Here is a 27,678-nt window from a genome sequence, read left to right as displayed (position 1 = left end):
CTGTTCAGCTGATTTGTTGCTAATAGCAACCACACGACAGCGATTTGCAGCCTTTTCTGCTGCTGGTGCCTCTCGTTACACCTTCTTCTGCAGACCGGGATATCGTCGTGTAGCTGCTGCGTGTCCCCACCCCTCTAACCACAGCAGACAGGGACAATGATGGGGCAGGAGGACGAGGCGGCCGCGGGGCGAGCGGCGGACTCCGCCGGGCGTCGCGCAGATTGGGTCCTTCTAAATCTGGAGCCAAATACTGGCCAGCTCCTCGCCACCGCAGCCGCGCAGGCTCCGCGTATTTCTCATTGTCTGGCAGCATTGTTGTGAGCTGCCAGCGCCCGCAATCCCACCGGCGAGGGCGGGTGAAGCGCTGCTGGGTTTACATATGTAGATACGAGCTGCGTTCAGCGCCAAACCGACACACACCCTCCCCCGAAGCAACAGACACAAAGGAAAACCTCGTTCCTTTCAAGTCCCCAGAATAAATTAAGCTCCGGCTTTCAGTTTTGGAACGTCCCAAAAATATTTGTCTTTTTTTTTTTTTAAATGGCACTGCACAAGCGCTGACGGTTCCGCAGGAAACCAGAGGTGTAACCATATGCACGTGGTTAAAAGGGCTGAGCCCTAGCAGCTGATATTTCCTGATCCCATCCCGCAAGTCAACCTGCGATGTTTTGCCCTTTCCCAGTTTTTTTATCCCTTAGAATTTTCATTCTGCCTTCGGCTAGTGCAATGGCGACGCACCAATCTCCACTAGCCAAATCTACACCGTTTACATGTTTACGGTTACAAATATCTGCTCAAATGCCAGCGTCGTCCTCTTAGGCGAATAAAAAGAAGTCCCCTTTCTAGTGTGTTTGAAGTGCCTCAACGTTTTTGTCTTCGCCTCACAGAACTAATTTACTCTACAGGAAAGTCTCACAAATTAAACTCACTACCAAAAATCCGGAGAGAGCACCCCAGAATATTGTGTGTTGCTGGAGCCCCGAGTCAGAGCTCAGGGAAAAAGAGAGGGGTTTCTCTACTTCTACGGTCCCGCTGACAGTTTTGGTAAAATCAGGTAATGGCAAAGCCCAACTTAAATTTGAAAAAAAAAATTCTAGAATTCAAATATATTTCAGTAGAGGCTATACACAGAGATGGAAATCACTCACTCAGCACACTCTCTTAGAGAGAGCACTTCAGTTCCCTACATCGCATTCACTCCCACTAACCTTTCCACGCTTAACCTCCTCGCTTTAAAAAGCTCAGCGTTTCCGACTCCGATCCGCGGGAGCGAGCGGAGCAGTTTGCGCGTTGCTCTTCCCACCAAAAGCACTCAGTCGTGCGCGCACGGGATTAAAAAACTAATTTCTGTAACCTGTAAATATCTGCTCAAAGCTTTGAACAATTTGCCAGGCGTGTGGCAAGCGGAGGAGAATCTCCAGAGGCAGATCGGGAGACCCAGCGCGGTGCCGAGGGGCGCGGGGGGCGGCCGTGGGGCGGTAGTTCCAGCCCGGCTCTCTGCAGCCCCAGCGGGCTGTCCCGGGGGGGACCGGGGGTCTCCCCGCAGCCGGTGCGTGCCGCTAGGAAGTCACCACACCAACACGCGGGAAGAGCTCACCTTGTGATGAGCGTCGCGCAGTTTCATGTCGCAGAGGAGCAGACACAGCTTGTCCAGCCGCGGCACCACGGAGCGGGACCCGGGGGGTGGGCAGCGAGCCCAGCCCTGAACCTGCCATCCAGCGCCCTTCCAGCCCGGGGACCTCCGGGGGACCAGGCTAGTCCCGTGCGGGGGCTGAGCCACCAGTTGCCTCGCACCCGAGGGGACGGAACTAAGCCGGGAAAACCCGTGGGAAGCCCCCCCGGTATCCCTCACTCCCCCCAAAAAACTCCAGGAACAACTTCGACCTTCATCGGCTTTGGGAAAATGATGCTTTCCCGCCCCGTTACGGGCGTATTTCCGAGTGAATCAAAGGCTGAGATTAAAGAACACCCACTAGAAAGCGAATGAGCGTTACTAATTTGGATAATTGTTGCCTGTTCCCTTGGTCTCCGCTTTTTTTTAAGATGACGTATGCAGTAACGCAGTTGTTACTAACACCACTCATCTAAGGATACAGGTTTCCCACTAATGAGCACCTCAGCAGCAGGCAATGAAGTCTCACAACTACGTCATTTCCATAAATGATTTTCCGTCTTCAGTACTTTTGCGAGAACTGGTGACATTTCCGCAGACCGTATTTGCATGGTGTTTATTCCTCATTATTAATAATAACCACGTGAACAGACTCAGTATCAAGCAACGAAATGTAACAGCAAGTTTTGGAGGTACTCAGGGTGCGTTTTGTTGTTCAACTTATCCGAACATTAGACTTAATTAGACAGATAAATCAATTAATCTGTAATCGACACATCTGCTTTTTTTTTTTTTTTTTTTTTTTTGTCTCTGGAAGTAATTCATCACTGTTTGTTTATTTTTTTATTTAACTTAAGAACAGAAATAAGTATAAAGAAATGTGTTTAACAGCTGTTCCCTTTTCAAGTACACATGGTGATAATTTCCCAAAATATTTTCTGTGGCAAACGACCTTCTCACCAATCTGATTTAATTTGTCTCATTTATTTGTAAAGAACAGCACACCGCCTGTTTTGTTTGTTTGCTTAAAGAGAGATTTTTTTTGCATTAAATACTCCTGGAAATACGTGGCTCATTTTAGACCATTATATTGTTTACATTAGCCCACCTCTTTTCAGTCGAGCAAACCCAGAGATGATTTATTAATATTAGACTTCTTTCTTGCACTTTTTCAAACTTTTAAAATGCAGCTGAAGTAACTTCAGACTTTAAACTTTACAGGTATGAGACAAAACTTTATATTACCTATCAAATAATATGTTTGCATAGTGTCAGTTATCTGATTTTGTACATTTAGAGCTCTGCAGAACAAAATACCAGCCTATGAAATCCTGAAGGCACTGTGCGTCAGAGGGTGGCTACAGAAAGGGGCATTTTTTAATTGAATGGTTAGACTCCGATTTTCTGCTTAGAGCAGCCTGATCAATGGCAGAGCCAACTAGTAACTTCGTTCACAAATATCCAGCGTCTTGGGAATCGCCCTCAAAAGATACTGGAGGAGATGTACAGTCTATTTCCATTCAAATCCTGATGACCCTGGTTTCATTTTGCCGTCCCACCGTTCGCATTAGTTGCTGTAGAGACCTCCAAGGCTGTGTTTACTCACAGATGCAACCATGCTGGCAATCGGTTATGAAGATAATTATTCGTAAATATTCCTTAGAGCCGGAGACATCAGGATGCAAAAAGTGGAAGGCACTCACCAGATTACCTGCCAGAGTGATACGCTGTTGAAAAAAAAATTTAAAAAGTACTGTTACGTGGCAGAGGAATAAATAGTATCTGTGCTTGGCAAAGCCGAGGGCTGCTGCCGGGCCGTTCGCCCAGTGTCCCTTCCTGGGCTCGCCCCTGCACGCAGAGAGCAGGAGCTGCTCCCCAGCCGCCGGCACCCGAGCGGTGCAGGCAGCTCCCGGCACTGCGCGGGTGGGCGCGCTCGGGCTTATCATCAACTCTGCGCGGCTGCATGGAGTCAGCAAAGCCTGCCCGTCCCGCGGCACGACCCGCGTGGCTCCTGGCAGAGGCGGTGGCTGTAGCCCGCGGAGTCGCCCGTGCGCCACCGCGCTGCCCACTCCGCCGACAAGCCACAGCGCTCCGCGGCCGTGGGTGGGCAGGGGCTCCGCGACTCCGCGCGGGGCGAGTTTAATCCTCGTGCGGCGCGAAAAAAACCGTAGTGGGCCGGCGCGAGGGTGTAAGGCAATAGCGTAGATCCCAGAGGAGGAATCGCAGTGGTGGTTAAGAAAAAAAAAAAAAAGGAAAAAATTAAAATCAAGGGACCTCCTTTCCCGAAGAATGAAGTTGCTGTGGGGGCAGCTCCGGGAGCGCTGCGGCTGCCCTTATTTTTCGTTTATCTTCCTTTTTATTTCTCCCCACCCAGGGAGCGAAGGGGGAGCGGGAGCCGGACCCCGCAGGAGCTGCCGAGCGATGCGTGGGGCTCAGCTGGGACCGCGGGGCTCCATCCCTCTGCCCGCCGGGCCCTCGGCAGGTTGTGCAGCAGCGGAGCGGGACCTGCCCCGGCGCTCGAGCCTGCCCGCGCTGCGCGGGACACGGAGGGGCAGCAGCGGCGGCCGGCGGGGGACGAGCCGCCTCTGCGGCCCAGGCGAGTCCCTGCGCTGGGCCCGGCACCGTCCCGCGGGTGCTGCGGAGGACGGCAGCTCTCGGATAGAGTTGAGCGAACACAGCTGCCTGTGTGCGTTCTGATGGAACTGCCTGTTCCTTTATACCCATTGATACATCTGCACGCCGCTGCGTATGTGTTTGTGGTATGTATGTGGTACAGAGGCGCGAAGTCCTCTCTCCGCAGACCTGGCGGTCCGTACGCCCCCGCGCATCTCTACAGGTGCCTATGCCCACACCTGTACCTATACACATACTTATACATTTAACACAAGTGTGCAACATGCCGCCAGCCGGGCACAGCCCCCGGGCTGTGTCTGTCCCGGTCCCCGCACAGCCCCCGCTGGCACGCACCGCCGGACCCCGGCTGAGCGGCGCGGCACGGCGCGGCCCGGGCACTCCGCGGAGCACCGCGCGGCGGGCGGGCGCGCTGACGTCACGGGCGGCGTCAGCGCGGCCCCGCCTCCCCCGCGGCGCGGCTTCCGCCCGGTTGCCAGGGCGACGAGTACACAGTGCGGCCCTGCGCGGGTGCGCAGCTGCCGCGCCGCCGCCATGAGCCAGAGGCAAGTTCTGCAAGGTAGGCCGGGGCCGGGGCCGGGGCCGGCGGGGTGGCCGCTAGCGCTGTGCCTCAGCCGCTAACCCGGTGCCCCGGCGCTGCCGCCCGCAGTTTTCGAGCAGTACCAGCGCGCCAGGACGCAGTTCGTGCAGGCGGTGGCCGAGCTCGCCGCCCGGCCGCAGAACATCGAGACCCTCCAAAACGCAGGTACGAGCCCGCCGCCTTTCCGCCACGCCAGGGGCGGCGGGGCCGGGCCGTGCGCGGCCGCGGGGATTTCCGCGCCCCGGCGCTGCTGCGCTTGACGCCTGGCAGCGCGGTGGAGGGCGGAGCGGCGGGGCCGGGGTCCCGCGGGGCTGCCGGCGCCCGTTGCCGTTTCCCTCCCCTTCGGGCTGGGCACTGAGTTTCCAAGGGCTTTTTTTCCCGGTAGGACTCGGGCGGGCTTGGCAGGTCCCTGCGGCGCGGGGGGAGGCGGGTGACGCGGGGCAGGTGCATGCGGGGCTGCGGGGTTGTCTGTGTTTGCTTTGGGGTGCATGTCTCTGGCTGTGATCTCAAAACTTTTATTTCGGGGAAACTTTCTCTAGTATAACCAACTTCTTCATTTGCTTCCTTGTACTTCCGATGCAGCTTTATGTAAAGTACAGAGAACAGAATTCCCGTTGACGCCAGTGCTGACTTGCCAAGAAAAAACTATTTTAGAAGTAACTATTTTTATACTGGCTTTACAAGTTGTTCCTAAATGCTTTTTACCAGCAGATTTACTCAGCTTAGGAGGGAATTGCTTTTGTTATATTGCTGTTGTGGGATATCATGAACCAAATTGAGCGTTTTTAGAAACAGGAGCTGTGGGACCACTTCTACCAGCTGTTGTGCTGCTGGCATCTGGCAGATCCACTCCCCTTGTCCAGAGTTCCTCAGCTGAAAAGAGGAAAAAGAAGTGCTCAGTAATCGATTACCTGAAAGCCAGATGGAAAAAGTGCTATAAATCTGTAGTTAATCATATAGTATTCATGAATTGATTATGTTTTGGTTTGTCGTGATTTTGTTTTCCCAAATCTAGATAAGCTGACAGGTTTTTTTTTTTTTCTTTTTCTTGGTTTTGGTTGGTTGGTTGGTTGGTTGGTTTGTTTTGAGATACAATGGGAACAAGCAAACAAAAAAGAAAACCAGTCACATAAATACTTTCAACTTTTGGTTGTTATATTTACAACTGTCTGTTGAAATGGTTCTGTTGAAAACCTGTCACTTAAATTCTCGTTAAAGAAATACTTGCTTTGATTTTGGGAGTGACACACTGATACCAGGCCTTTTGGATTGCTTTGCTGTGCTTTTTTTTTTTTTCTTTTCCTTTTCATCTTTCAGTGAGTTAATGCCACTGCTTTAGTTTATACAAATGATCACTATTTACCAAAGAGACACCTTGGTCATGGGAATAATTTATGTCTTATTTATAAGAAAAGGTCCCTCTGCCTCCATGTACAGTTCTGGTTTTTAGCCATTCACAGACAAAGATGCCATTCAGGCAGCGTTTCTATTTTAAGAAAGCAAAGATAACTTTTAATTACATTGTATTTCTTGTTCTTAAAATAATTATTTGATGCAATACGGTTAGTCGGTTTACCTCAGAACTGATTTGTTGCTTGTGCAGAAGAAATAATCAGTTCAGAGGCCTGAAACTTTTTTTCCGTGCACTGCCAGCGTTGGCCTGCAGGTTAACTTCACAGGGATCATGCTCTGGGGTAGTTATGTGGAAATGTGCATTTGTGTAGGTTATCATCCTTCTTGGCTCATTCTGGTACTGAGTTGCTTTTCCATAGGCTTTAATTTTTCAGATGCTAAAAAAGAGGGGAATGTCTGCAGAAATAGTGTTTCCTATTACCACTTATTTGAATGGCTGAGGCTGACAAATATTTTACCTTCTTCCCCAGTGTGTGCCTTTAAGACTAATTCATAGTTCTATGATTAAAATGGTAGCTGTTAGTTTTGACCTTTTCTGGATGTGCTAGATACAGGTTTTAAAACCTTCTCTTAATGAAATGTGATTAAGTGGTTTTTAAAACCTCCAAATAAAATGTGATTTTGTCCTTTTTAAAAACACTTATACGAATATTTTGAGACACAGCTGTCTAGCAGATAGCTGGTGTACCTTTTATGGTCTTGATCTTGTGAGCTCTGGAGCAGTGAGTTGAGAAAGAAAGATGTCTGTCTATATGTCTGTATAAATCCATATTTGAAAGATTGGGGACTCATTTTTTGTCGATCATTGTTTTAAAAGGATGCAGAAAGTCTTTGCCTGCTGTCATTTCCATTAGCTTTATGAGTCGGGGCACCTTGCAGGGTTCTTTGGTTGGATCTCAAAGGTTGTCAGGGTTTAGTCTTTTTCTGGCTGAAGCACAAGGCAAGATTACAGTGACTTGAATTTCAACAAAACTGAGCCCTTAAAATTTACTGTGGTGTATTCTTGTATTATTTGCCTCAGTTTCTATTCCTGATATATCCAAAATTCAGACTGACAGCAGTGAAAGATCAGTGCTCAAGGAGTAAAGTGTTTGGTCCCATTTATAGAAGTCCTTTTGATAAATACTTACTATCTTATAAGGAAAATAAATACTAACCTGAGACCTCATTCTTTGTGGAGGTGTCTTTGGGCACCACGGTAACATCCTGGAAGATGGAAGTGTTTTTGAAAAGTAATTCTTAATTACACTAGAAGGCCTGCTCCTACGGTATTGAACCAGGTACAAGCAGCGGCAGACTGCAGCGTGGAGGGCAGCAAGCAGCCAGGATCAGAGATGGGAGTTCCTGAAGCTGGCTTGGCTGTGGAGAAACCCCAAGGTACCCTTATTGTGGAGACTCCGATGCATGTATGACCTGTAAGGAAAACTAGTGTGAACTGGCAAGCTGGAGAGGAGGTCAGAGAGGGCCAACAGGAAACCCACCATTTCCCAGGGCATCTCTCTCCTGAGGTTTCTGTATCTCATCAAGCTCTGGAGGTGCCTTTCCCACTGAGCAGAAATCCCAAAAGTGGTTGTAACCAGGGGACTGGAATCTGGCCCTGGACTTTGACACATTTACATGGCACTGGCTCTGTCGTGATCAGGAATGTCCTGGGGAGTTAGTGCCTGGGAGCTCAGCAGCTTCCAGGTGGTGGGGAAGTGCATGGAATGATCAGAGAAATTCCTTTGTCAGAACTCATTCTTGGTTATTTTCCAACTCTGAGGTTGGCTTTGATAAGGTTGAATAATAGTTGCAGGATTTGTCCTTTTAATGTTTAATTAATTGATACTTGGAAAAAACATCTCCAAAAGTCTTAAACTTTTTCAGTTTAGTAAATACATATATGTGGAACAATGACAGACAATTAATTTATCAAATCTCATTTCTGGAGGGCTGTTGACTAATGGGAGAAGCTACTTTGATAGTAAAGTTTTAAAACATATTCTTTAATATAAATCTATTCATTTGGCAGGCACAGCTCATGAAATTTGGTACTGGAGTGCATTATTGAGCTTCACACCCCTCGTCCTTCCAAAACTTAAAATCCTAGAAATAGACTATTTTCATCTATAATGTCATATGAATTCGAGCTGTCTGTCTTGCACTGAGATTTAGGCAGCTTCCTGTCTTTTACAATGTTTTGAAGAGTGGTAGTTACTGAGGGCCTAATTCTTCTTTCTTTGTCTGCCTTGTGAAGTGCAGCAGTCTGTAAATAAGTAGTCCATTTGAAATAGTGTTTTGTTTTGATTTTTTTTAAAGAGGCATTTACAATTCAGCATTAATAAATGTATCAAAATTATACTTGAATTGCTTCTGGGTATTAATTTTTGTATTCTTTCATAGCATGAATTAAATTTTTATTTGTTTGGCATTAGAGCTTGCGATGGGATTGTTGCTTTTAATTTGTAATTTATTTAAGGATATCATTGGGATTAAGAAACGGTTTAGCAACTTAGCCTTTGTCTTCAAAGATATTACAAGATCAGGTCTTTAACCTCTTTCTTGGGGCTGTTCGCATTCTTAAGCATAATGGCTGTGGAAGTCATAGATAAAGCTGAGTATGGAACATGGAAAAGGAAATTTAAAGCCGTGTGGTCTAGCAGCATGTGTGTTGCCATGGCACTCTGTGCTGGGACCCTGCACACCTGGGTTCCCTTCTCATTGCTGCTGGGGTATTTTTAGCATCTCAGGCAGGTATCTTCAACTTCTGTTCCTGTGCTTTACCTACTTGCTGGCCAGTATGCAGGGTTCCAGTAGCCAAGTTCCAAATCGTTGGTGTAAAGGAAGACCCTTACCCAGTGAATCTCTTCCAACTGTCCTCTCACACCCTCAGCCCACAACCCTGAGCCCAGGTCTCCTTTCCATTCTGCCTGGTATCAAGCTGCTTCTGAGGCCTTACACTCCAGCATACAAACTATATTCCAGGATGGAGTCCTCTCTTCCTCTTTTAACTCTGGGCATCTGCTCCTGTTTCCGTTCCGCACAATCTGTGTTAGCAAGAGGCTGTAGTTTGGGATCAGGGCTTGCCTGCATCAAACCAGGGCTCTGTCACCACCTCTGGTGGCGCGGCAGATTTTCCTCTACTGCATGGTCTGTTTTTATGCAGGTAAAGGATGATGTCATGGACGTTAGCTCTCTCCTGGCTCCAGAGCTGTTTCACTTGTGACAGGTTTTTAAAGTGGTATTTCCAGCTCTTTAGAGTGGTTTTAGGAGTCTTTGTTTTTGAGAAATTCCCTCATCCGGTTGCACTGAGGCTTTGTGTTCGTGCTTTTCTCAACTTCACTTTCTAGTGTACACATTTTAAATGTACCTATTTTAAATGCAACAGTTGGACACTTGGCCCTGTGTTAGGAGGATCAGGCTCTGGGAAGGGATTTCAGGATGTGGTTCAACATTTTAAATAATATTAAAGAATGTTCTCTGATAGTGCGGTGCTTTGTAGAAAGCCTGCTGGGTGCATAGGCTGCGTAGGGAGGATGGCTATTGAGTCAGCTGTGCAGAAGAAGAGCTGCTCCCTTAAAGCATCTGTTTTCTTGCCCTATCTGGATCTTGCAAGTGGATAGGCATGGACAGATTCCAGTTCCCCTCTGTAGCCAGTTTCAACATTTGAGTCTATGCACCTTGTCGTGTGAAGGAACACACTTTTTTTTTTTTAAATTACTTTTATTTTGAGTTAAATGTTTTGCTAAGTGGGAGACAAGTATGCAATGTGGCATGAAAGGCAAAAGGTTATATTTGGAGTTGTAGTAGATCAAGTGAGGGGAGTGGCTTTCCCTGAGGCTTGATGATGTGGTGGTGCTCGATGAAGGGAAGAAGGAGGCTATGTATTAAGGAAGGTACCAGAGAGATGAGAAAGTAAATGCAGCTGAAGCTAGAGGACTGTCTTTTTTCTGTAACTCAAATCAACTGAAAGCTCAACTGCTGCAGGATTCCTCCTCAGCCTCCTGGCCTGTTTGGAGAGGATTTGCAAATAGAAATTTCAAAGCCAGAATTTGTTGGGAACTTCTGTCTCATCTTAGTGAGTGGCCATTAAAAAGAAGCAGCTCCTTGTGACCACCTTGTTTTTTGTGTGTCTCTGAAGGACTGAGTGGTGGCCACTAACTAGCCCTGTGAGGGGCATTTTCAGAAACTCAGTCCTCTTGGAACAGGATTAGTTCTGCTCCATTAGTGCAGAAACAGGGTCTGGAAAATGACCAGTGAGATCAGCTTTTAAGGAGGAGAAACTTACTTCTCCTCGATCCTTCGGAAATCTCCAGCCCAGCTGTCAAATTGACTCTGTATTATGTCCCACACCATCTGGTAATTGCTGCACGAATTACATGATTACCCAGAGTCTTTGTTACCAAACTGTATTTAATGTTCCCTTTGATATTGGAAGGATTGTAGTTGTCTCATGCATAGAACTGTCACGAAGAAGAGTCCTTTTTTGGGCTGAGTCACACTTGAGGGGTATGTACTTAAGACGTGTGTACTGTGTCATCTCTGGAAGAGGATAAATCAAGACAAGTGAGCGGGAAAGTTTGCTCTCTCACTATTCTTCTGGGAAATTTGTTTTAAGTCTCTTAAAACTTACTGCTATGCTGCTTCTAGGAAAGGCTAGTTGAAGACAGGGAGCTGGGGTGAGGCAGAAATAAATTTCCATTTGATTTCCTTGTTATATCACCTGAATTTGACATCAGGAGCCCTGATAATCAAGGTGATATGATGAATATTTCAGTGCTAATATTAGCTGGGTGAATGTTCTTAGTGTAACAGGCAGCACACAAAAACGAGAAGACAATGTTATATTTGATCCAAAGCATAAATTAAAAGAGCAGCATCTTCAAGATAAAAGTGTGTCCAGAGACAACACTAGCGTAGAATGACTTTTCCCCACATTTACATTTTAAAACTGAAATAAATTTTGTTTTTAAGTAAGGAGGATAGGGTAGAAGTAGTCATCTTCAGGTACAGAAATGGAGAGAATTTGCAACACCGAGTGATGTTTCTCTGACCTGTGACTATTCAAGTTTGACAAGGGTTTGGTGGGGCTGGGAGGGTAGAGGAATTTGGCCTGACTTCCAGCTGATTTTCCTTAGTAGATCAAAATGACCAAATGAAGATTGCTGTCTTCAGAATAGTGATTGTCTGGCTACAGAAACTTGGAATGAAAACACTTGGAACCTGCTGCTGCCCTGAGTGTGTGGTTTGTTTGGTTTATTTATTTATTTATTTATTTTCCCCAGATAGGCATCAGCCAGCACTTGCTTGCTTAAAGAAAGTGCATCAGGCCTGTGCACAACAGCTCCACTTGAGAAGTGTGTAAGGGTGATTCAGCTTCTGAAGTGTGTTATTCTTTGAAACAAATCTGAGTGGGAAACTGAGGATAGAAAGGGGAATCGTTCCTTGCCCAGGGTCAGTCAAGGTTCTGTGATGCAAGAGAGAATATTTGGCAGTAATTCTTTGCTACCCTGTTTCTGAGTCGCTAGTGGGAACTCTTCCAAAACAAATCTAGTCAAATGGTCTAAATGCCTTATTTTGTAGTTTGCTTTCTGAGTTGCTGCCTTTGAATTGAAGTTAATGAATTTCCTACTTCTGTTACAATGGACTTTTTTTAGAAGAAGACCAAAGAGTTCTCCTAAAGTTTTCGGCAGCAAGACACTGCTACTCCCTGCTTTGTATGGCCCCGTTCACTTGATTGAACTGTAGAAATGTAATAAAAGGAAGTTGTTGGAAGGTTCTTACCTATTTTCCTGCCTTAAGATAATGTTAAAGAAATTTGAATGTAATTCAAAATGCTCATAGGCATCCTGACTTGAACCTTGTTGGAGAAGAGAGGTAGACTTTGCTGTAGACAGGACAGTCAAAAAAAGTGAAGAGACCAAATAGAGGATCTCACCAAATACAGCTATCTCTAGGAGAAGGAGCTGGGTTGGACATGAAAGCCTCCTCCCGTGTCAGGCACATCTATCCTTTCCAGAACTATCTTCAAAAGGAAATGTAGACATCTTGGTTTTCCTATAGATGTTTTAGTGAAGACCATATAATCTCCATATAGCTGTTTTTGCACTCTCAGAATTGTTTATTTTTTCTAAGTGCTGTAAAGAGAGAAACAGTTTGCTGAAGGTGTAAAAATCATGCCAATTATCAAAACTCCTCAAGCAGTTGGTCTTGCAGTGGCGTCAGAGATGATGGATAGTATCTTGATGCAGAGAAAGAAACTGATTTTAGAGAAGGTGGAAAGCAGAGGTAGAAGCTTTTAATTATGTTCAATGCACAGGCATAATCTAGGCCTATACACTTCTCTCAGTTCTCAGTAAATTGATGTCAATATAAAGCTTGTACCGCAACAGGAATTGATTTTTCTTGTTCCATCAAAGCTCTCGTAATGATAATTATTTGTTCACTGTCTTTTCTCACATGTAGACATCACTTTGGGAAAATATATTTGCCTTGAGGATCAGCACAGTTTCTATAATTTTTAAACCTTTTCCACCAATTCACTGTTTTTTTCCAATCTGTTTTAGCATCTTGTGCCTTCAAACAGTAACTCTCACTTTTCATCCCTTTCCTCACCTTCAGTTTCATCAACTAAAATAATTTGCAATAGAATGCTTTGTGCTGACACTTAAATGTCATCACCAAACTTTACATGGTTTATACTACAAAGAAAGGAATGGTATTGGTCATGGGGAGGCATGCTGCTTGGAAGCATTTTCAAGCTTGAGGCTTTTTAGCCTATATTAAAAGTGAAGTCTGTATCAGCTAATCTTGGAAACAGAAATGAGATAAATCTCATATTTGGGACAACTCAAAACATATGTATAGGTAAACTTTCTTAAATGTGGTTTTACATTTTTCGGTGTCTAGGTATGTCATGCAGGCCGGAAATGTGTCACGTGGTCTGGATCTAGCTCGCAGGTTCCTCCTGGCTATAGTGACTCTAATCTGTTTAAATTTCACTGGATTTTGAGACCATCACCAGAGTTAGTGTCTGCCACATCCTGATTGAATGCCCCACCCATCAGGCTCTTGGCTTTTCTAGGGTCAGGACACTGCACACAGAGGTGCTCCTTTTTTTCCCCCAACCACTTCTAACAGTATATTTTATATCAATAAAATACCTGTTATGATTATGATTATTATTATTAGTCTTTCTTTAATAATCTTGTTTACATATTATCTTACCTCAAGGGCTCAGATGTAATACCTGTCCACTAAATACAAGTCTACTTCTTCTAACCGTTCCCACTTTACTGAAATATCTTTAGTGTAATGAGTCAGAAGAGCATGAGGTCCCATTAGGAACTTCAGCAGCTGTTTGACCATACAGCTGATGTTAGAGGGAAGGACAAGAAAATGCTCTACCATAGAGGGTGCAGGTGACTTGCTAGAAGATCGCTCACTATAGACAATATACGGGGTTGGCACCAACTCACATGTTTGTTTATTTTTACTTTTAATTTGTCATAATAAGTACTTACTGCATTTTGATATGAAGCGTAACTTGGTAATGGGACCATACCTGCTATTTGGGAGAGTTTGTGAGAAGATGTCAATATGATGACCACATTCTGAAGTAGTTATTTCTGCAAAGCGCTAAATGAGTTCACATTGATCTTACAATACTGGAGGATCTAGGTTTCTCTGTCAGTACACAGGAGGCCTCTTTCAGCTCCCAGTGGCTTCCATAGAAGTGCAAGCAGGCCTCAGCTATACTACAGACCTATTTCCATAGGTTCTACATGTACATGTTCAATTAATGCATGTTACAGAGCCATTTTTGGTGCTTCTGTAGCACTATTCAGACATCACAATTTCATTTCACTTTTCTCCTTTCGCTGCATTGCCCTCTGTGACCTGTGTTATTTTGACTTGTGAACATCCTGGGAGGCTGTACCTCTCATGGCAGCGCAGCTTCTGTCTGGAGTATTAACCTTCCCAGAACAAATTCATTAGTGGTCAGTATGGCCTCCATGGTTAGTTTTACCCCCCCACACACACTCTTTCAGACCCATCTATAGATTATTAGGCTATTCTCTTCTTACTGGGAGAAATTTGGTTTTAATTTAACAGCAATGTTCTCTGTGAGAAATATACTGCTGCTCAACTTTTTTTCTTTTCATAGTGCCCCTTATGTACAGAAGTGTGCTATGAGTGTAACTTATTACAGCCTGCATCCCTTTGGACTATTTTTTCCTCTAAGGCCCTCAGCTATTCCTTGTCATGGTGTGCCTGTTCAGCACCTGGGTGTCATCTGCCATTAGGCACTGATCCCACTTGTGGGACTGTCACACCAAAAGACCTTTGTTCAGGGCTTCTAACCACACAAGCCCTAGGGCAGGGAAGTCTTGCTTTCTTCCAGACTCACCCAGCTAAATCTTCATCTTTGTTAGCCAAAAAATGTAGCAGAAATAGCTGAGACAGCTGATACAGAGATTTCTGAATGTAGCTTGAGTGTTTGGTGTTCTATTGTAGGACTTTTGCATCTTCAGAGAGCATTGTTTTCTGGCTGAGGTATAAAGCTCAGAAGTATTGATTAATGAGGTCCCTGGTACAGGGACAGCACTTTCAAAGAATCGCAGTACAAGTAATTTTCCCTTCCCAGACCTTGCAAATAATATTTTTTATTGTAACCATGTGGATCTTATTTATATCCCTATAGAATCTTAGTTTAACTGTAGGAAGAGCTTCCACATACAGAATGGTCTTAATCATCCTTGTTGCCTTTCACTGAATCTTTGTCAGTTCTATTCTGGGGGAAGGTATTAAATGCAGGATAGATTTATACAATAGCATAGTGATGGTCTCTGCTTTGGCCTTAGTTCCTTTCCAAATAATTCTGAGCACTCTCTATACTTCTGTGGGTGAAGTTTCTTTTCTGCCACTGAGCAGTGAGCTGGTATCTCCATGGAACTGTCTGTTCTCTCATAGAGATCTTTCTCCTGAGTGTTAGAATCTGTTCGTGGTCCATCACTGTGTATGTAAGGCTGGGATTGGCTTCCCTGTATGTGTTCCCTTTCTCTTGTAATTTTGTTACTCTGTCATTCTGTCTCTAGTTCCTTACAGTTTCTCCACTTGGTGCTACCTTGAATAACTCTTGAGTCCCCAGCAAAGTCTCACCTTGCTGTTCATGCCCTGTTCCAGAACACAGATCAATAGTGAATGACCCATGTCCCAGCACGGAGGCCTGAAGAACTGCACTGTGACCTCCTTCCTCCTATTGCAAGAATGGAAAGTTTACTCCTCCCGCCTCCTATTTTTAGCCAGATGTTTATCACTGTAAGGCCTTTCTTAGGTGGTAACTGCTAATGGTTCATGTCACAGCTGCTTTCCTCACCTATGATTTCAAGTATATAAGACCACCTTAGAGAATGGACTTTCATGTTCTTTCATGTTTAACTGATATGCTGTGAACTCATCAGTGAAAACCCATCATATATGATAGCATGATAAGAATATAATCAACTCTTCTATCCACAGTGTTATGATTATTGGTCCTCAAATCAATCATTGCTTATAATAGATGAAAATAATTTGGTGTAATTCCACATGCTGCTGTACTGAATGAGTGACATGCCAATGTCGGCTCAGCAGGACCTCCAGATGGAGTTTCCTGTGTGTACTTTAACACATGCATTTTATATTTGAATATACCGTATTTTCTCATGTATACTTTAACACATATATTTTATAGATGTTTGAATAGAGTTATTTCTATATATAATTTTTTTTTTGTGTGTTTCAGAAGTGTTTTTGTACATGTGAAAAATGGGCAGAAACATTGCTAAGCATCAGCAGTGCTGTCCAAGTGCCAACTTCATTTCAGTGGAACACCTGGATTTCCTACAAGTTCTTATTACCTGGAAGAGTAATTTAATACATTTTTATGAATAGAGGCAAATGTTTAGAAAAATTTCTGCTAACCAAATGGGCTTTTCTGTTCCTGGTGTAACTCAGGTGTAATGTCTTTGCTGAGACCTCTTTTGCTGGATGTCATCCCAACTATTCAACAGACTGCTGCTTTGGCTCTTGGGAGACTTGCCAATTATAACGATGACCTGGCAGAGGCAGTCGTGAAGGGAGACATTCTTCCACAGCTCGTGTGTTCATTATCTGAGCAGAATGTAAGGCATCATTGTTTTATTAAGTAATCATTTATTTTTTAACTATTGCATGCATGGGGAAAGGGAAATCTTTGTTTCATCTATCTGCTGTTATTCTAATACGACAATAAATGTACTGAAGTCAGAGACAGTATGTTTGAACTCCTGAGAGATCCATGTGTACTGTGTGCCTAAGTTTGACTTTAAATAAGTTTGACATCAAAATATCATCTTACCTTGTAGTACACTATTAAAAAATCTATTTGTGGTGCTGCTATGTTTTTGAAATGCTGTGTGATCCTTTATAAAAGGTCCCTCTTTAAAAATGAGACAATTTAGAAAGCTGTGGTGATAACTGACTAGGATTTGTTGATAATACTAAACACTCGTAAAATACATATACAAAAATCGAACTTCTGTATTGGAATATTTAATATCTTCAAACATAGCCTTTTGGAAATCTGTAGCATGAGAAATATCACACCACTGACACAGGAAAATACACTGAAAGGTTCTCATCTTCATACTTGTAAAAAAACCCAACAAAATTATTGTCATGATTGCAATGCACACGAATCTGGTGATCTCTTTTTCTCTGTTCTTACCATTTTTCTTCAGGTTTTGCATATATTCCAGGTTTGATTTTTCCAGTGATCTTAACCTAGATTAACAGAAATACTTTCAAATAAGGTTCCCAGTAACTGGAAAAAGAGACAATGGAAAGTTAGGTGCATTGATATCACAGCCATACTTAGGTTGCAGTTTTGATTTATTAGATTTAGGAGAAGTAGGATTTCAATGGAAATATAATTTGGAAAACGGTATATTTTCGTTTTCAGTCTTTTGAGGAAAACGTAAATGTAAGTACTCACTGCAGATTTTTTTGTGTGTATCTGGTTATTGCCTATACAATTAATCTTAAAAAAAAAAAGAAGCCAGAGAAAAACCTTGACGTCAAAATACTGGCATGGTATGGAAAGTTAGACAAATTTATAACCCTTTTGGTTATTTTATTTCTATTTTTAAGGGAAGAAGGGGACCGAGCTCTTAATCCTCTATTTTTGAGTTGGAAACCACCCCCTTGCTACAACTCAAAGCCCTCACTAAATTAGCTTGAGTACCTTGATTTATCTCTTCCACGTTACTGCCCTGCTGTTGTTACATCGAGATGGCTGTAATTCAGAATCACTTGGGCAGCAGCAAGATTAGTGTGAGGTCATGGAAAGCCTACTATGCCTTGGTGAGTGAGGGCAAGTGAAGGAAACTCATTATCCAGTTCATGCAGTGTTTAGCAATGCATGCAGTTCGTTACTTCCCATAGGCAAAAAACCCCAAAAAAACAAACCTAAACCAACCCAGATAAGTTTTCATTCCACTCACTGTTCATGTATCAACATTTATATTTAAGGAGGAGATTCTTTGAGCATACAATAAATACTGATTCTGCTGATTTATGGAGAACAGGTACAGGGTCACATCCCAGATCAATGTTCTGCAAATTAAGCTTGAGCAAAATACAGTTTTACAGTGTGTTCTGACTGTGCCTGTGAATATGGGTTGTTTGTAAATAAATCTGGTTTGAATAATAAAAACAAAAAAGTGTTTTTCTTTGCCAGGAGCATAATTACTTAACAGAAATAACATATTTGCACAGCTGTATACTGGTGTAAACAACTATAGCTCCATTGAGTTCAGCAAAACTTACAGTAACTTGCATTAACTAGAGTTTTGACCATTTGTCTGTACTGTTTCCCTTCTGTTCCCCCTAAATGATGTTTAATGCTTTGCTCGTAAATTATGTTTGAATGTACCTGCTTGTAGGCCTTAACTTAGAAGACTGGATTTTTGGCATTAAGGAATTATATCAGTACTGGTAAACTAAGGAAGGTCAGGGTATTTGAGCTCTGGAAGACGACTGTGCTCTTTAATGATTAACATACTCTCTGATGTGGTTTTAGCCAATGCCAACCATCAAAGTACTTGTCAATGCCTGGACATGGTTTAGGGGTTAGTGCAAGGCAGGGACAGTTTCCAGTAATGTAGATGAGGCCATGGTGCTTTGAAGGAAGAGGAGTTTAGGTGGATGGGCAGGGCATGCTGGATCACTGTCCTTCAGGGCCATGGAGTGGGCCTGGGTCCGTTTTACTTCCTGTGGAGCCATTGCAGATATTTCTCTGTTGCTGTACTGTGGTGTTTTAGATCAGACTTTTGAAGGTGTTTGGGCACCTTACAGGATGCACAAAAGCACTCACGTGGTTCTTTGTTTCTTTGGACTTGATCCAAAAGGGATGTGGGCTTTATATTGTTGAAGTTTTGGGTACCTTGACAGCAGGAATCTGTCAGTGTGAAATGCCTAGGCCCTCTGTGCATGGCAGGGGAGAATCAAGCATCTTGGAATGAGATTAAAGCCAGCTGCCACAGAGAGAATGAGCCCTAGAGTCTGGGATGAACTGTAAGCAGCCAGGCTGGAGAACATGCTCCAGGCACATGGATGTAGCAGTAGATTACTTGTGTCTCGTTTAATCTTGCACCCGTTGCCGCACAGTGGCTTCATGAAGGAGGGAAACTGGCTTTCTCCCAACACAGTCGTCTCTGTCTGGAGTGCTTTAACTGGGCTCTGGATTCTGAAACTGTAAGGCAGGGGAAGAAGTCTAATCTTCAGCTTCCACATCCCAGTCATATTTACGAAACTGCAGGAGGAGACCAAAATGTGACTTTTGGGGGGAAGAATTTAACTATTCTTTTAGAAGAAACTACAACCACCACTACAGTTTACATGGAAGCCCATGAATGTGTGCAGCACCATACGTTATATATATATGCTCAAAACATGTATTGGGTCCAGCACTGAGGGAGATGGGTAGAACTGAGACAAGTGCTTCGATTTTGCTTGAACTTATGATAGAGGTGCCAAGGTACTTAGTCCTGTAGAAAGGGAGCTGTTTCTGGACACAGGAATAGAAGTGCAGGCTGCCCGGTCAAAACTGAGGGTCATTCAGTGTTGGGTGTTTGCTGGGATGGGTTTCAGGATCTTAGCTGTGGGCCTAGGTAGCATTTAGGCATTTCAGGATTCAGATCCTAAACTCTCTAGTTGGATCTAATTATCTGTGTCTCAGTTTCCTGTTTGTAAATGTAAACAATGTTTTATCATAGAGATGTTGTGAGGGTATATACACCTTAGAAATTGTGAAACCTTGCAAGTCTCACAGATGGGTAGAATGATTTTAGGAACTTGCACTGCATAACCTGTGTAATCTGGTTAAATATATTAAGAGCTATTGTTTTTGCAGCTCTTATCATTCACTACTCACTTAAACAAACAGACTTATCTAGACTATTATCTTTTCCCCATATCCTCTTAGCCCTCTCATTTTTTCTGTTTGTTTATGCACTTACTGCAAATTTTAGATCATGAGCTGTCTCAAAGAAGGACTGTTGGTTCATTGTTTGTGTGATGTCTGGTGGTCCTGATTTGGATCTGTATGAGATATTGCTGCTACTAAAAGAGTCTGAAAGTCTAATTTATACATGTTGGTATTGTATTATACTTTGAACTACTTAATGTTAGTAAAAGCGCTTTTTTTTTTACCTCTTTCTCCTCCCCCCCCCCTCCCCCCCGTTTGTATAGCGTTTCTACAAGAAAGCAGCTGCATTTGTGTTAAGAGCGGTTGGTAAACATTCTCCACAGCTAGCTCAGGCAATAGTTCAGTGTGGAGCACTGGAAATGCTTGTAATTTGCTTGGAAGATTTTGACCCTGGAGTCAAAGAAGCCGCGTCTTGGGCACTTGGGTATATTGCCCGGCACAATTCAGGTAACAGGTTTCACATGTGTTATCTTTCAGCTTAATGATATGTGAGAGTTATAATAAATTGCATTTTTGTAATGTTCATAAATAGAACAAGATGCTTTTTCTTCTCTACTGTTACAAAATTTTAAATTTGGAATAAAAACTTGCTCTAACTATACCAGTCTTACATTGCCATACCTTTAGTGGGAAACTGGCATATCTGACACCAGCAGTACCCAGTTATGAGAGATGCTCTATAAGGAGATGCACTGGGCCTGTGGCCAGGAAATGCCGCTCTACTTTATTCTGCTTCATGAAGAAATTTCAGAATCTTTATGTATTGTAATAACTCTTACTGTGGAACAAAGTTTCTTTTGCTCAGCGTTAGTAGTTGTTTTATACGCATAGTAAAATGGAGAAGCCCAGGCAGAACCAGGTTTCATGCGGCTGATAGCAGTGCCTGCAGGATAAATGTGGCAAATGCATTGCACTGGCTGTGTTATCATTAGCCAGTAGACCACACTCTTGTCCGAGAGTCAGGAATAGATCCTAGGAATCCGATATCGAGCAGTTCCCTGCTGTCTCCCAAGCAGTTGTATAACTCACTGGCAGTGTCATGTTCCTATTTAAAAGCTGATCCATGTGTCTAGTAATTCTTTTACCAGCTATTTATATAGTTCAAGTAAAAGCTTAGAGCTGTGAATCAACTGAAGGAAGAAAGTCCCGGATGGAAAGGATGGGAGAAATGGCTTGTGTTCATCTTGTTTAAAGTTCAAATTTTTCTAGGATCACAAGATTAACTCATGCATTTATGTTTGGTTTTGGCTATAAAATGTGCATAGAATGAATTTGGAAGTGATTCTTCTTCTTCTTTCTTTTTTTTTTTTTTTTTTAAATCAATGTGGAGTGCTGGACTGCGGAAATCATGGGAGATTTCCCCTTCCCACTTAGAGAGAGGCTTAACTTACTGTGACAGACTCCAAAGTTGTCAGCACCTTCCTAACAGACTGCTTTTTCTGGGGAACAAATTCATTCTTGGGGCGCCTCCATGTGCTAAAGATCTTTTATCTTTTGGTCATTGGGTCTGAGTTGCACCCTTGGTGGAAAATAATTGTTGCTTCCATCTGAAAGGTATTTGTTTAACTGTCATTTGAAAGTGTTCCTTTGTATAAATGTGTGTAGTGTAAGTGTGTGTCTGTGTTACTCTTAACATAAACATTTCTGTAGTTTTGTTATGTCAGTAAATCAATATTGACTCACCTCAGTTACCCTTCATGCTATTCATTGCATGAATGCTGGCTGATCTTTAGGGTGATCCAGTTCACTCTGTGATGGCATTGTCTGCAAAGATGGAGATGATGTGGTGATGTATTGAAGAAAACAAACTCTTTGTATAAATTTTTATTCCACAATTAAGAATTATTTATTTGAACAGCATTTTCAGAAATCAGGTTGGAATTGCAAGTGCTACCAAGCTGCAAGCATCAGGACATAAATCACTAAATGTAATAAGTTTAAAAAAAAAAAAAAGAAAAAGAAAACCCAAACAAAAGAACCCCAAACCAGCCCCGCCCCCCCCCCCAAAAAAACTTGAAAAAAAATTGTTCTTCCCCTGCCCAGCTATGGCCAATTTGGGGGATTTACCTTCCTCTATAACACGGTCACAGGAAGTCTCTAAAATAATTACTGAAAGTAGAGGAGTTATACTGAAGAAAGATCACTCTGTGCATGGTATGTCTCTTAGACTCCTACGAGCATGCCTTTGCAACAGGATATTGTTGGAGATGGGATACCAAGATAGATGGACCTGTTCTTATCATCATCATCTGGCATTTACTGTTCAAGAAAGTCTGGATTAGACTCACATGCTTGTGTTGATAAAATTTGGCAGTTATGATTTTTCATCATTGACTGTGGATACATATTGCAGCTTAAACTGTAAAAATAGACCTGGGTGTGAAATGGTTTTCCCCACCCACAAAGAGTTTTTCAGTTTCAAAAATTGTTTCGGTTCCAAACTGGGACAACATTAAGACAAGACTTTTATTTTTTTCTCTCTCCTGAAAAGGTTGGAGGCTAGGGAGGCTTATTTGCTCCCAGCAAGAATAGTTCAATAATTAGGGCATATGTCTGGGATGTATGTGGGAGACAGATTAAAGCCCTGATCTGTCTTAGGCAGGATATGAACCTCTGTTTGCCTCAATGCAAGGAAAGGCTCCCAGCATTAGGTGACAACTGCTTGTAATGGGAGGGTCTCTGCTTTTAATTAGAAATTCCATCCATGACCTGGTAAAACTGCTCTCTAGGAACTGCGGTGTATGTTCCCATGAAAAGACTTCAATTTTGAGAAATCAAGACCTCTTTTTCCCGATGAACACATTTTCTGGTTAGCAAGTTCCCTGCTGTTTTCATACAACAGTCTCTTAAAATGCAGTTCTTCTGTGAACAGATGTTTCCAGAAGGCCTGTGAGATTTTAGGTCAATATAGATGTCTCATGAGATTTCAAGACACTAGAAATCTTGCCAGATCAGATTCCAAAATTTAGGAACAGGTCTTGCAGTTCTGCTCTTTCTTGAAGATTCCTTTGAGCTGAATTTCAGAAACTGATCTTCCTCCAAAGTATGCAGATATGTGTGCTGCAATTTTACCATTCATTATTTCTACTGTATTATTTATATTTATGTTTGAAAAGACAATCAAAATACCATCAAGGCCATGAAGGGTATTTTGTAAATTTTTACTTATACCATATTCAGTTACTTTTAAAATGCAAAGTTCTTATTTTTGGGACATGCATATAACTTAGCTTTCCATTTGCTTTGCCTACATAAAAGGTGTAATTTATTAATCATCTCATACCTGCTTCAGCATATTGTAAATTGGTAGGAAAACAAAAATAAACAACACTATTTACACTCAAGCATATTGCTGAGAGTGGAGTTACGCTCATTTTCTGTCATACAGTGGCCCTCTAATGATCACAGGGTAGCTCGGCTTGGAAGGACCTTGGGAGGTCTCTGGTCGAGCTTCCTGCTCAAAGCAGGGTCAGCTGCAAGGTTAGACCAGATTGCTTAGATCTTCAGTGATTTGAGCCTAGTGGTAACTTTTTCTTATTCCAGGATCTGAGCTTGCCCCATAATTAATGACCTCCAGCTGATGGAAGCTTTTCCCACTGGTTCCAGTGGAACTTTAGCGCTGTGGTTGTAGCAGTCTGCATAAACCTGTGATTTTGAAGTGCAGCGTTGGGACTACTTGTGGGGATTACAGCCTTCCTATGTGGCCATTACATGATCATACTGTCCTCAGAAAAATACAGTGTTGGTGGTTGTTTTGGTCAAAACCTGTTATTTCCTGTGGATACACCTGCCACCACAGCAGGGGCTGTTTGAGAGCCCTGGTAGCCTGGACTGAAACTTGCATTTGCTTCCAAGCAAAGAAGGTTTTGCTGCTGCCTTCCACTATGTGAATATGGCATTTGTTCCCAAGTGATTTTCCTTCTCTGTGGACTACCTGCACATGCACTTCCTCAACTTTGACTTTTCTCCCTAATCGTATTTTTGTTTGTTTGCTTGCTTATTTGTTTGGTTTTTAATCCACACTGTTATTGCCAACATTGCAAATATGTTAACATTAATGTTAACTGTGGGCTATGTTAGTTCAATCCCATAAGACTTCCCATTGGTTTCAGTGGGTTTGTAGTCAGGATCTCTTTGTTCACTTTCCACTCTTCCTGATCACATAAACTCATGGTTAGTCCCTGATGAGTACTTCTGTATTGAGACAAATCACTACAACTCTAGTACAACTGCTAGTTGAACTGGTGACATCTTAAACTCTGAAGTCTGTCTTTATCAGGCTTTCTTCTACCTCCAAGTCAGTCTGTCTTCCTCTCTGCAGTATCTCCATCTACTAAAATCTTCTTCATATTGTTCTGGACAAAAGCGACTAATTTATGGTGGGTTTTGAGTCCAAGTTGTCTTGTCTCTGAGAATATGTAGAATAACATTTCCTACTTTCCCTCATGTAGGGAGAAGTCTTACTTTATTATCATGTGGTTGGACAGGTTCTTTGGTCCGTACTCCAAACTGAAGTTCCAGCCCAGGGTTTTTCTGCAGACTTAAATGAGGTTCATAAAGTATTTTTTCTCTGCTTTCTCCTCTTCAGCTATTGGTCTTTGTCTTTCTTGACAACTGTATTTTCTCTTTTAACTCTTTCTCAGCCTTCACTTTTTTCACTTCTGTGTTTTGTAAGTGGATAGCAAAATTTCATTAGTTCTTTGGTGTATAGTCTGAATTAAAGATGTTCTACCAAGTGAGAAGGTTAATTGAGCCTCTTTTTGAGGAAAAAGAATTGCGATTATCATAGAATCACTAATACTTAGTATCACAGTTTTGGGCTGAGTTTCAATGGAATGTAATGGGAAGATCTATATGTTCTTTTGTCATTGCCTCAGCTTTCCTGCTTTTCTGACAGTCTGTTTACTTCTTGATTGTCTTTTGACACATGATCCAGCCCTCCATGTGGTAAGTTATTAGCCATGAACCTTATAAAACCACTGGAAGAAAAACCATTTAATTAACCATGGCCAACACTAAGCATCAGTATTTAAATATCAGACTTCTAACAGCAAGAGACGATCTAAATTGAATCAGATTTAGTTTGCTCTTTTAAAATAACTTTCATGGTTGCTGTTGGATGCTTGGATGTAGCTGTGACCTTAAACTATTGCTCCTTCTCTCCCTACTTGAAGTTCATGATTTCAGCTCATAAGGCATCACAGAAACCCATTCTTGTAGCACTATCCTGTTCCCCTTGACATGATTTTCCTGATGTTAGCATCTCCTTGGCAGACTGTAGGCAATTGAATTGGTTGCTCTGAAGTTGCTTCTGGGGCACACTCAGGTGGATTCACCTGGACCGTTGGTCTGTAGTTTGTGATGTATTCCACTTGGTCAGTGTACAGCATCAAAATACAATTTGAAGAAATCAAGTATGGTGCTTTTTCCATGAAAAGTTGAATGTAGCTTATACCACTTACATTGGTTAGCTAGTTTTCCGATACATTTTGTTTCAAATTTGTAAAATTGCAGATATAGCATTTGGCAGTATTTCAGTATTTTGTTGAAATATTGTGATTTGTGTGTATTTGGAGGATGCACACTGCATTTTCAGTCAAATAGTTATTTGAAAAATGAACCTTGAAGGGTTGAGTTTTGTATTAGCTTAAAAATTATTTAATTATTCTAATTTTGAAAGGAAATATTTATACTTTGTTTAAAATATATCATAAAATAACATACAGTGTAAATATTTGACTTATCACATATATTGGAGCGTGTGGCTATAATTCACTAATTGAAAACAAATCTGGTCAGGAATATTATTTGGATATTAACAACATAATGATGACATGGCTTACAGATTTCATGAAAAACTATATTAGTCTATGTATATTTAATGAAGTATGCTATATTTTTCTTAGTATGAAAATCTGTTTATGGATGGACTATAAATTAAAAGCTAAGTTAGAGTCTTGAAATACAAGAGCCATATGTTGCCATGGTACTGTAAGTCAAGATAAATGTTAAAGATAATAATGGTTATGCATAATAAGGTGTAGCAAAACTGAACTAAGAACCTAATAGATTACTGAATCCTCCATGATTTTTACCACTTTTTCAACACTATTTTAAAATAGCACAGCTTGGTTATGGTATAAATTTTGCTTCTGATATCCAGTAATTCTTATTTTAGGACTGTGATTAATGCTGCATACACAGAGAGAGCCAACGAATTTCTAGTAGTGTAACTCTGTCCATGTCAGCTAATCATATGCTCCATTTTTTTGGTTTTACTTTTCTTTTTATTTAAGGTGCAGTTAGTTAAGAATATTGTACTAATCTTAGGCACACAATATCCCACTGATATTTCTCATTTGTGTAATTGTGTATGGTAACATTTTAATGTCATTAAAGTATAAATTCTGTCTTGTCCCATGTATAGTAGCAAAACCTAGTTTTGATCAGCAAGTTCCATTTTTCCAATCTTTTATGTAAGATAAATCTTTAATGTATGTTTTTTGTATTTCTGTTTTTGGCATTCGATCTATGCTAATATCTGCTTATCATTTAAAGAGGGTAAAATGCTCTCTAATTAGGTGGTTGGTAAAATTTTGGTACTTTGGCTTTCTGTGTTGTTGTTAGCCATGCATAAAATGCTTTCCTATTGATCAGTGTAGAATAGCCAGGGTTTAAACAGCTGACATCTGCTTACTTTAAAAAAAGAAAAAGAAAACAGAATAACAAACCATTTCAGCCTAATCTACCTCAAATGTGTGCATGTAAATGGGGGTCCATCTATTGACCTGCATTCTTTTCAGTTGTGGATTGGTCCACACGGTTTATGAAACCAGGAGGGCTGATTTGAAATGCAGATGTCGAGACAGTGAACTGCACCCTCCCCTTTTTCCTTTGCTGTATCTGTCAGGGTGAAAAATGGCTTGCACAAGGGTCAGTCACCCATACTCACTTAATTACTTTCCTTGGACCTACAGAACTGTCACAAGCTGTGGTGGATGCAGGAGCTGTTCCTCTTGTAGTGCTCTGTATCCAGGAGCCAGAAATTGCTTTGAAAAGGATTGCTGCTTCAACTCTCAGTGATATTTCAAAGCATTCTCCAGAGTTAGCGCAGACAGTAGTGGATGCAGGAGCTATCGCTCACTTAGCTCAGATGATCCTGAACCCTGATGCTAAACTGAAGGTACATTTAAAATTTTTTTTTTTAAATCTCCATTATACCAGTCTTTACTTGATATTGAATCGAAGACGCTGATGTGCGTATTTATTTAGGAAGCTCTTGTTTTGGGCGTTAATAAAATGTAACTATGTAGTTAGTGGCAAAGAATTCCAAACATATTCACAGATTTAACTACTGGATAAGAACTGCCACTCTGTGAGGAACAGCTAAACTAATCTTTAAAGTGAATAGTATGATTTTTTTTAGAATTATATAGTATACGAAGAATTCAACAGATATTTCCCATAGATAAAATTTGCACAATTGAGTTGCAAGAAAGGTTTTACATACTGAAGTTTATACTATAAACCAGTTAATGTTAAATGTGTATTGTATTGTAGAATGTACTGTCTGATATGAATAGGTGTTATTGAAGGTTTAATCACTAGAGTTTAATTGACCAAAAAAAATTGCTTCTTAATATAACTTTTCTGCCTAACAGAAATAGAAGACATCATAAAAATGCCACTTCAAACAAATAGATAAAAGTGCTTTAATGTAAGGTCTGACTAACCCAACTTATGCAAATAAAGATATTTGCTATAGATGTCACTAAATTTTAAATTATAGTTTTAAATGGTGTGTGTATATATATATATATTTATTTTTTGATACATAGCAAGCTTGAATGGGATAAAACAAAGGACAAACTTTTATTCAGGAACCAGTGAATGTTCTGTGCCATTATATTCGTGCATGAATTGACTCAGTGAATTGTAAAATAGCTGTAATTG

General features: G+C 41.9%; 1 protein-coding gene across 1 annotated transcript in view; it reads left to right on the top strand.

Annotated features, from left to right (window-relative positions):
• Nucleotides 1-4,725: 4,725 nt before the first annotated feature.
• The window catches only part of SPAG6 (sperm associated antigen 6), a 37,953-nt gene continuing 15,000 nt past the window's right edge, over nt 4,726-27,678 (top strand). Inside the window, exons 1-5 of the mRNA XM_065629905.1 lie at nt 4,726-4,802; nt 4,893-4,988; nt 16,215-16,381; nt 19,989-20,172; nt 26,703-26,908. Coding sequence (XP_065485977.1) covers nt 4,778-4,802; nt 4,893-4,988; nt 16,215-16,381; nt 19,989-20,172; nt 26,703-26,908 — 678 coding nt within the window. The 5' untranslated portion in view covers nt 4,726-4,777. The remainder of the gene's footprint in view (nt 4,803-4,892; nt 4,989-16,214; nt 16,382-19,988; nt 20,173-26,702; nt 26,909-27,678) is intronic.

This window comes from Caloenas nicobarica, chromosome 2, assembly GCF_036013445.1.
Source record: "Caloenas nicobarica isolate bCalNic1 chromosome 2, bCalNic1.hap1, whole genome shotgun sequence".
Classification (NCBI taxonomy): Eukaryota; Metazoa; Chordata; class Aves; order Columbiformes; family Columbidae; genus Caloenas; species Caloenas nicobarica.
The sequence above is the reverse complement of the archived record's forward strand: the minus strand, read 5'-3'. Positions and strand labels throughout refer to the sequence as shown.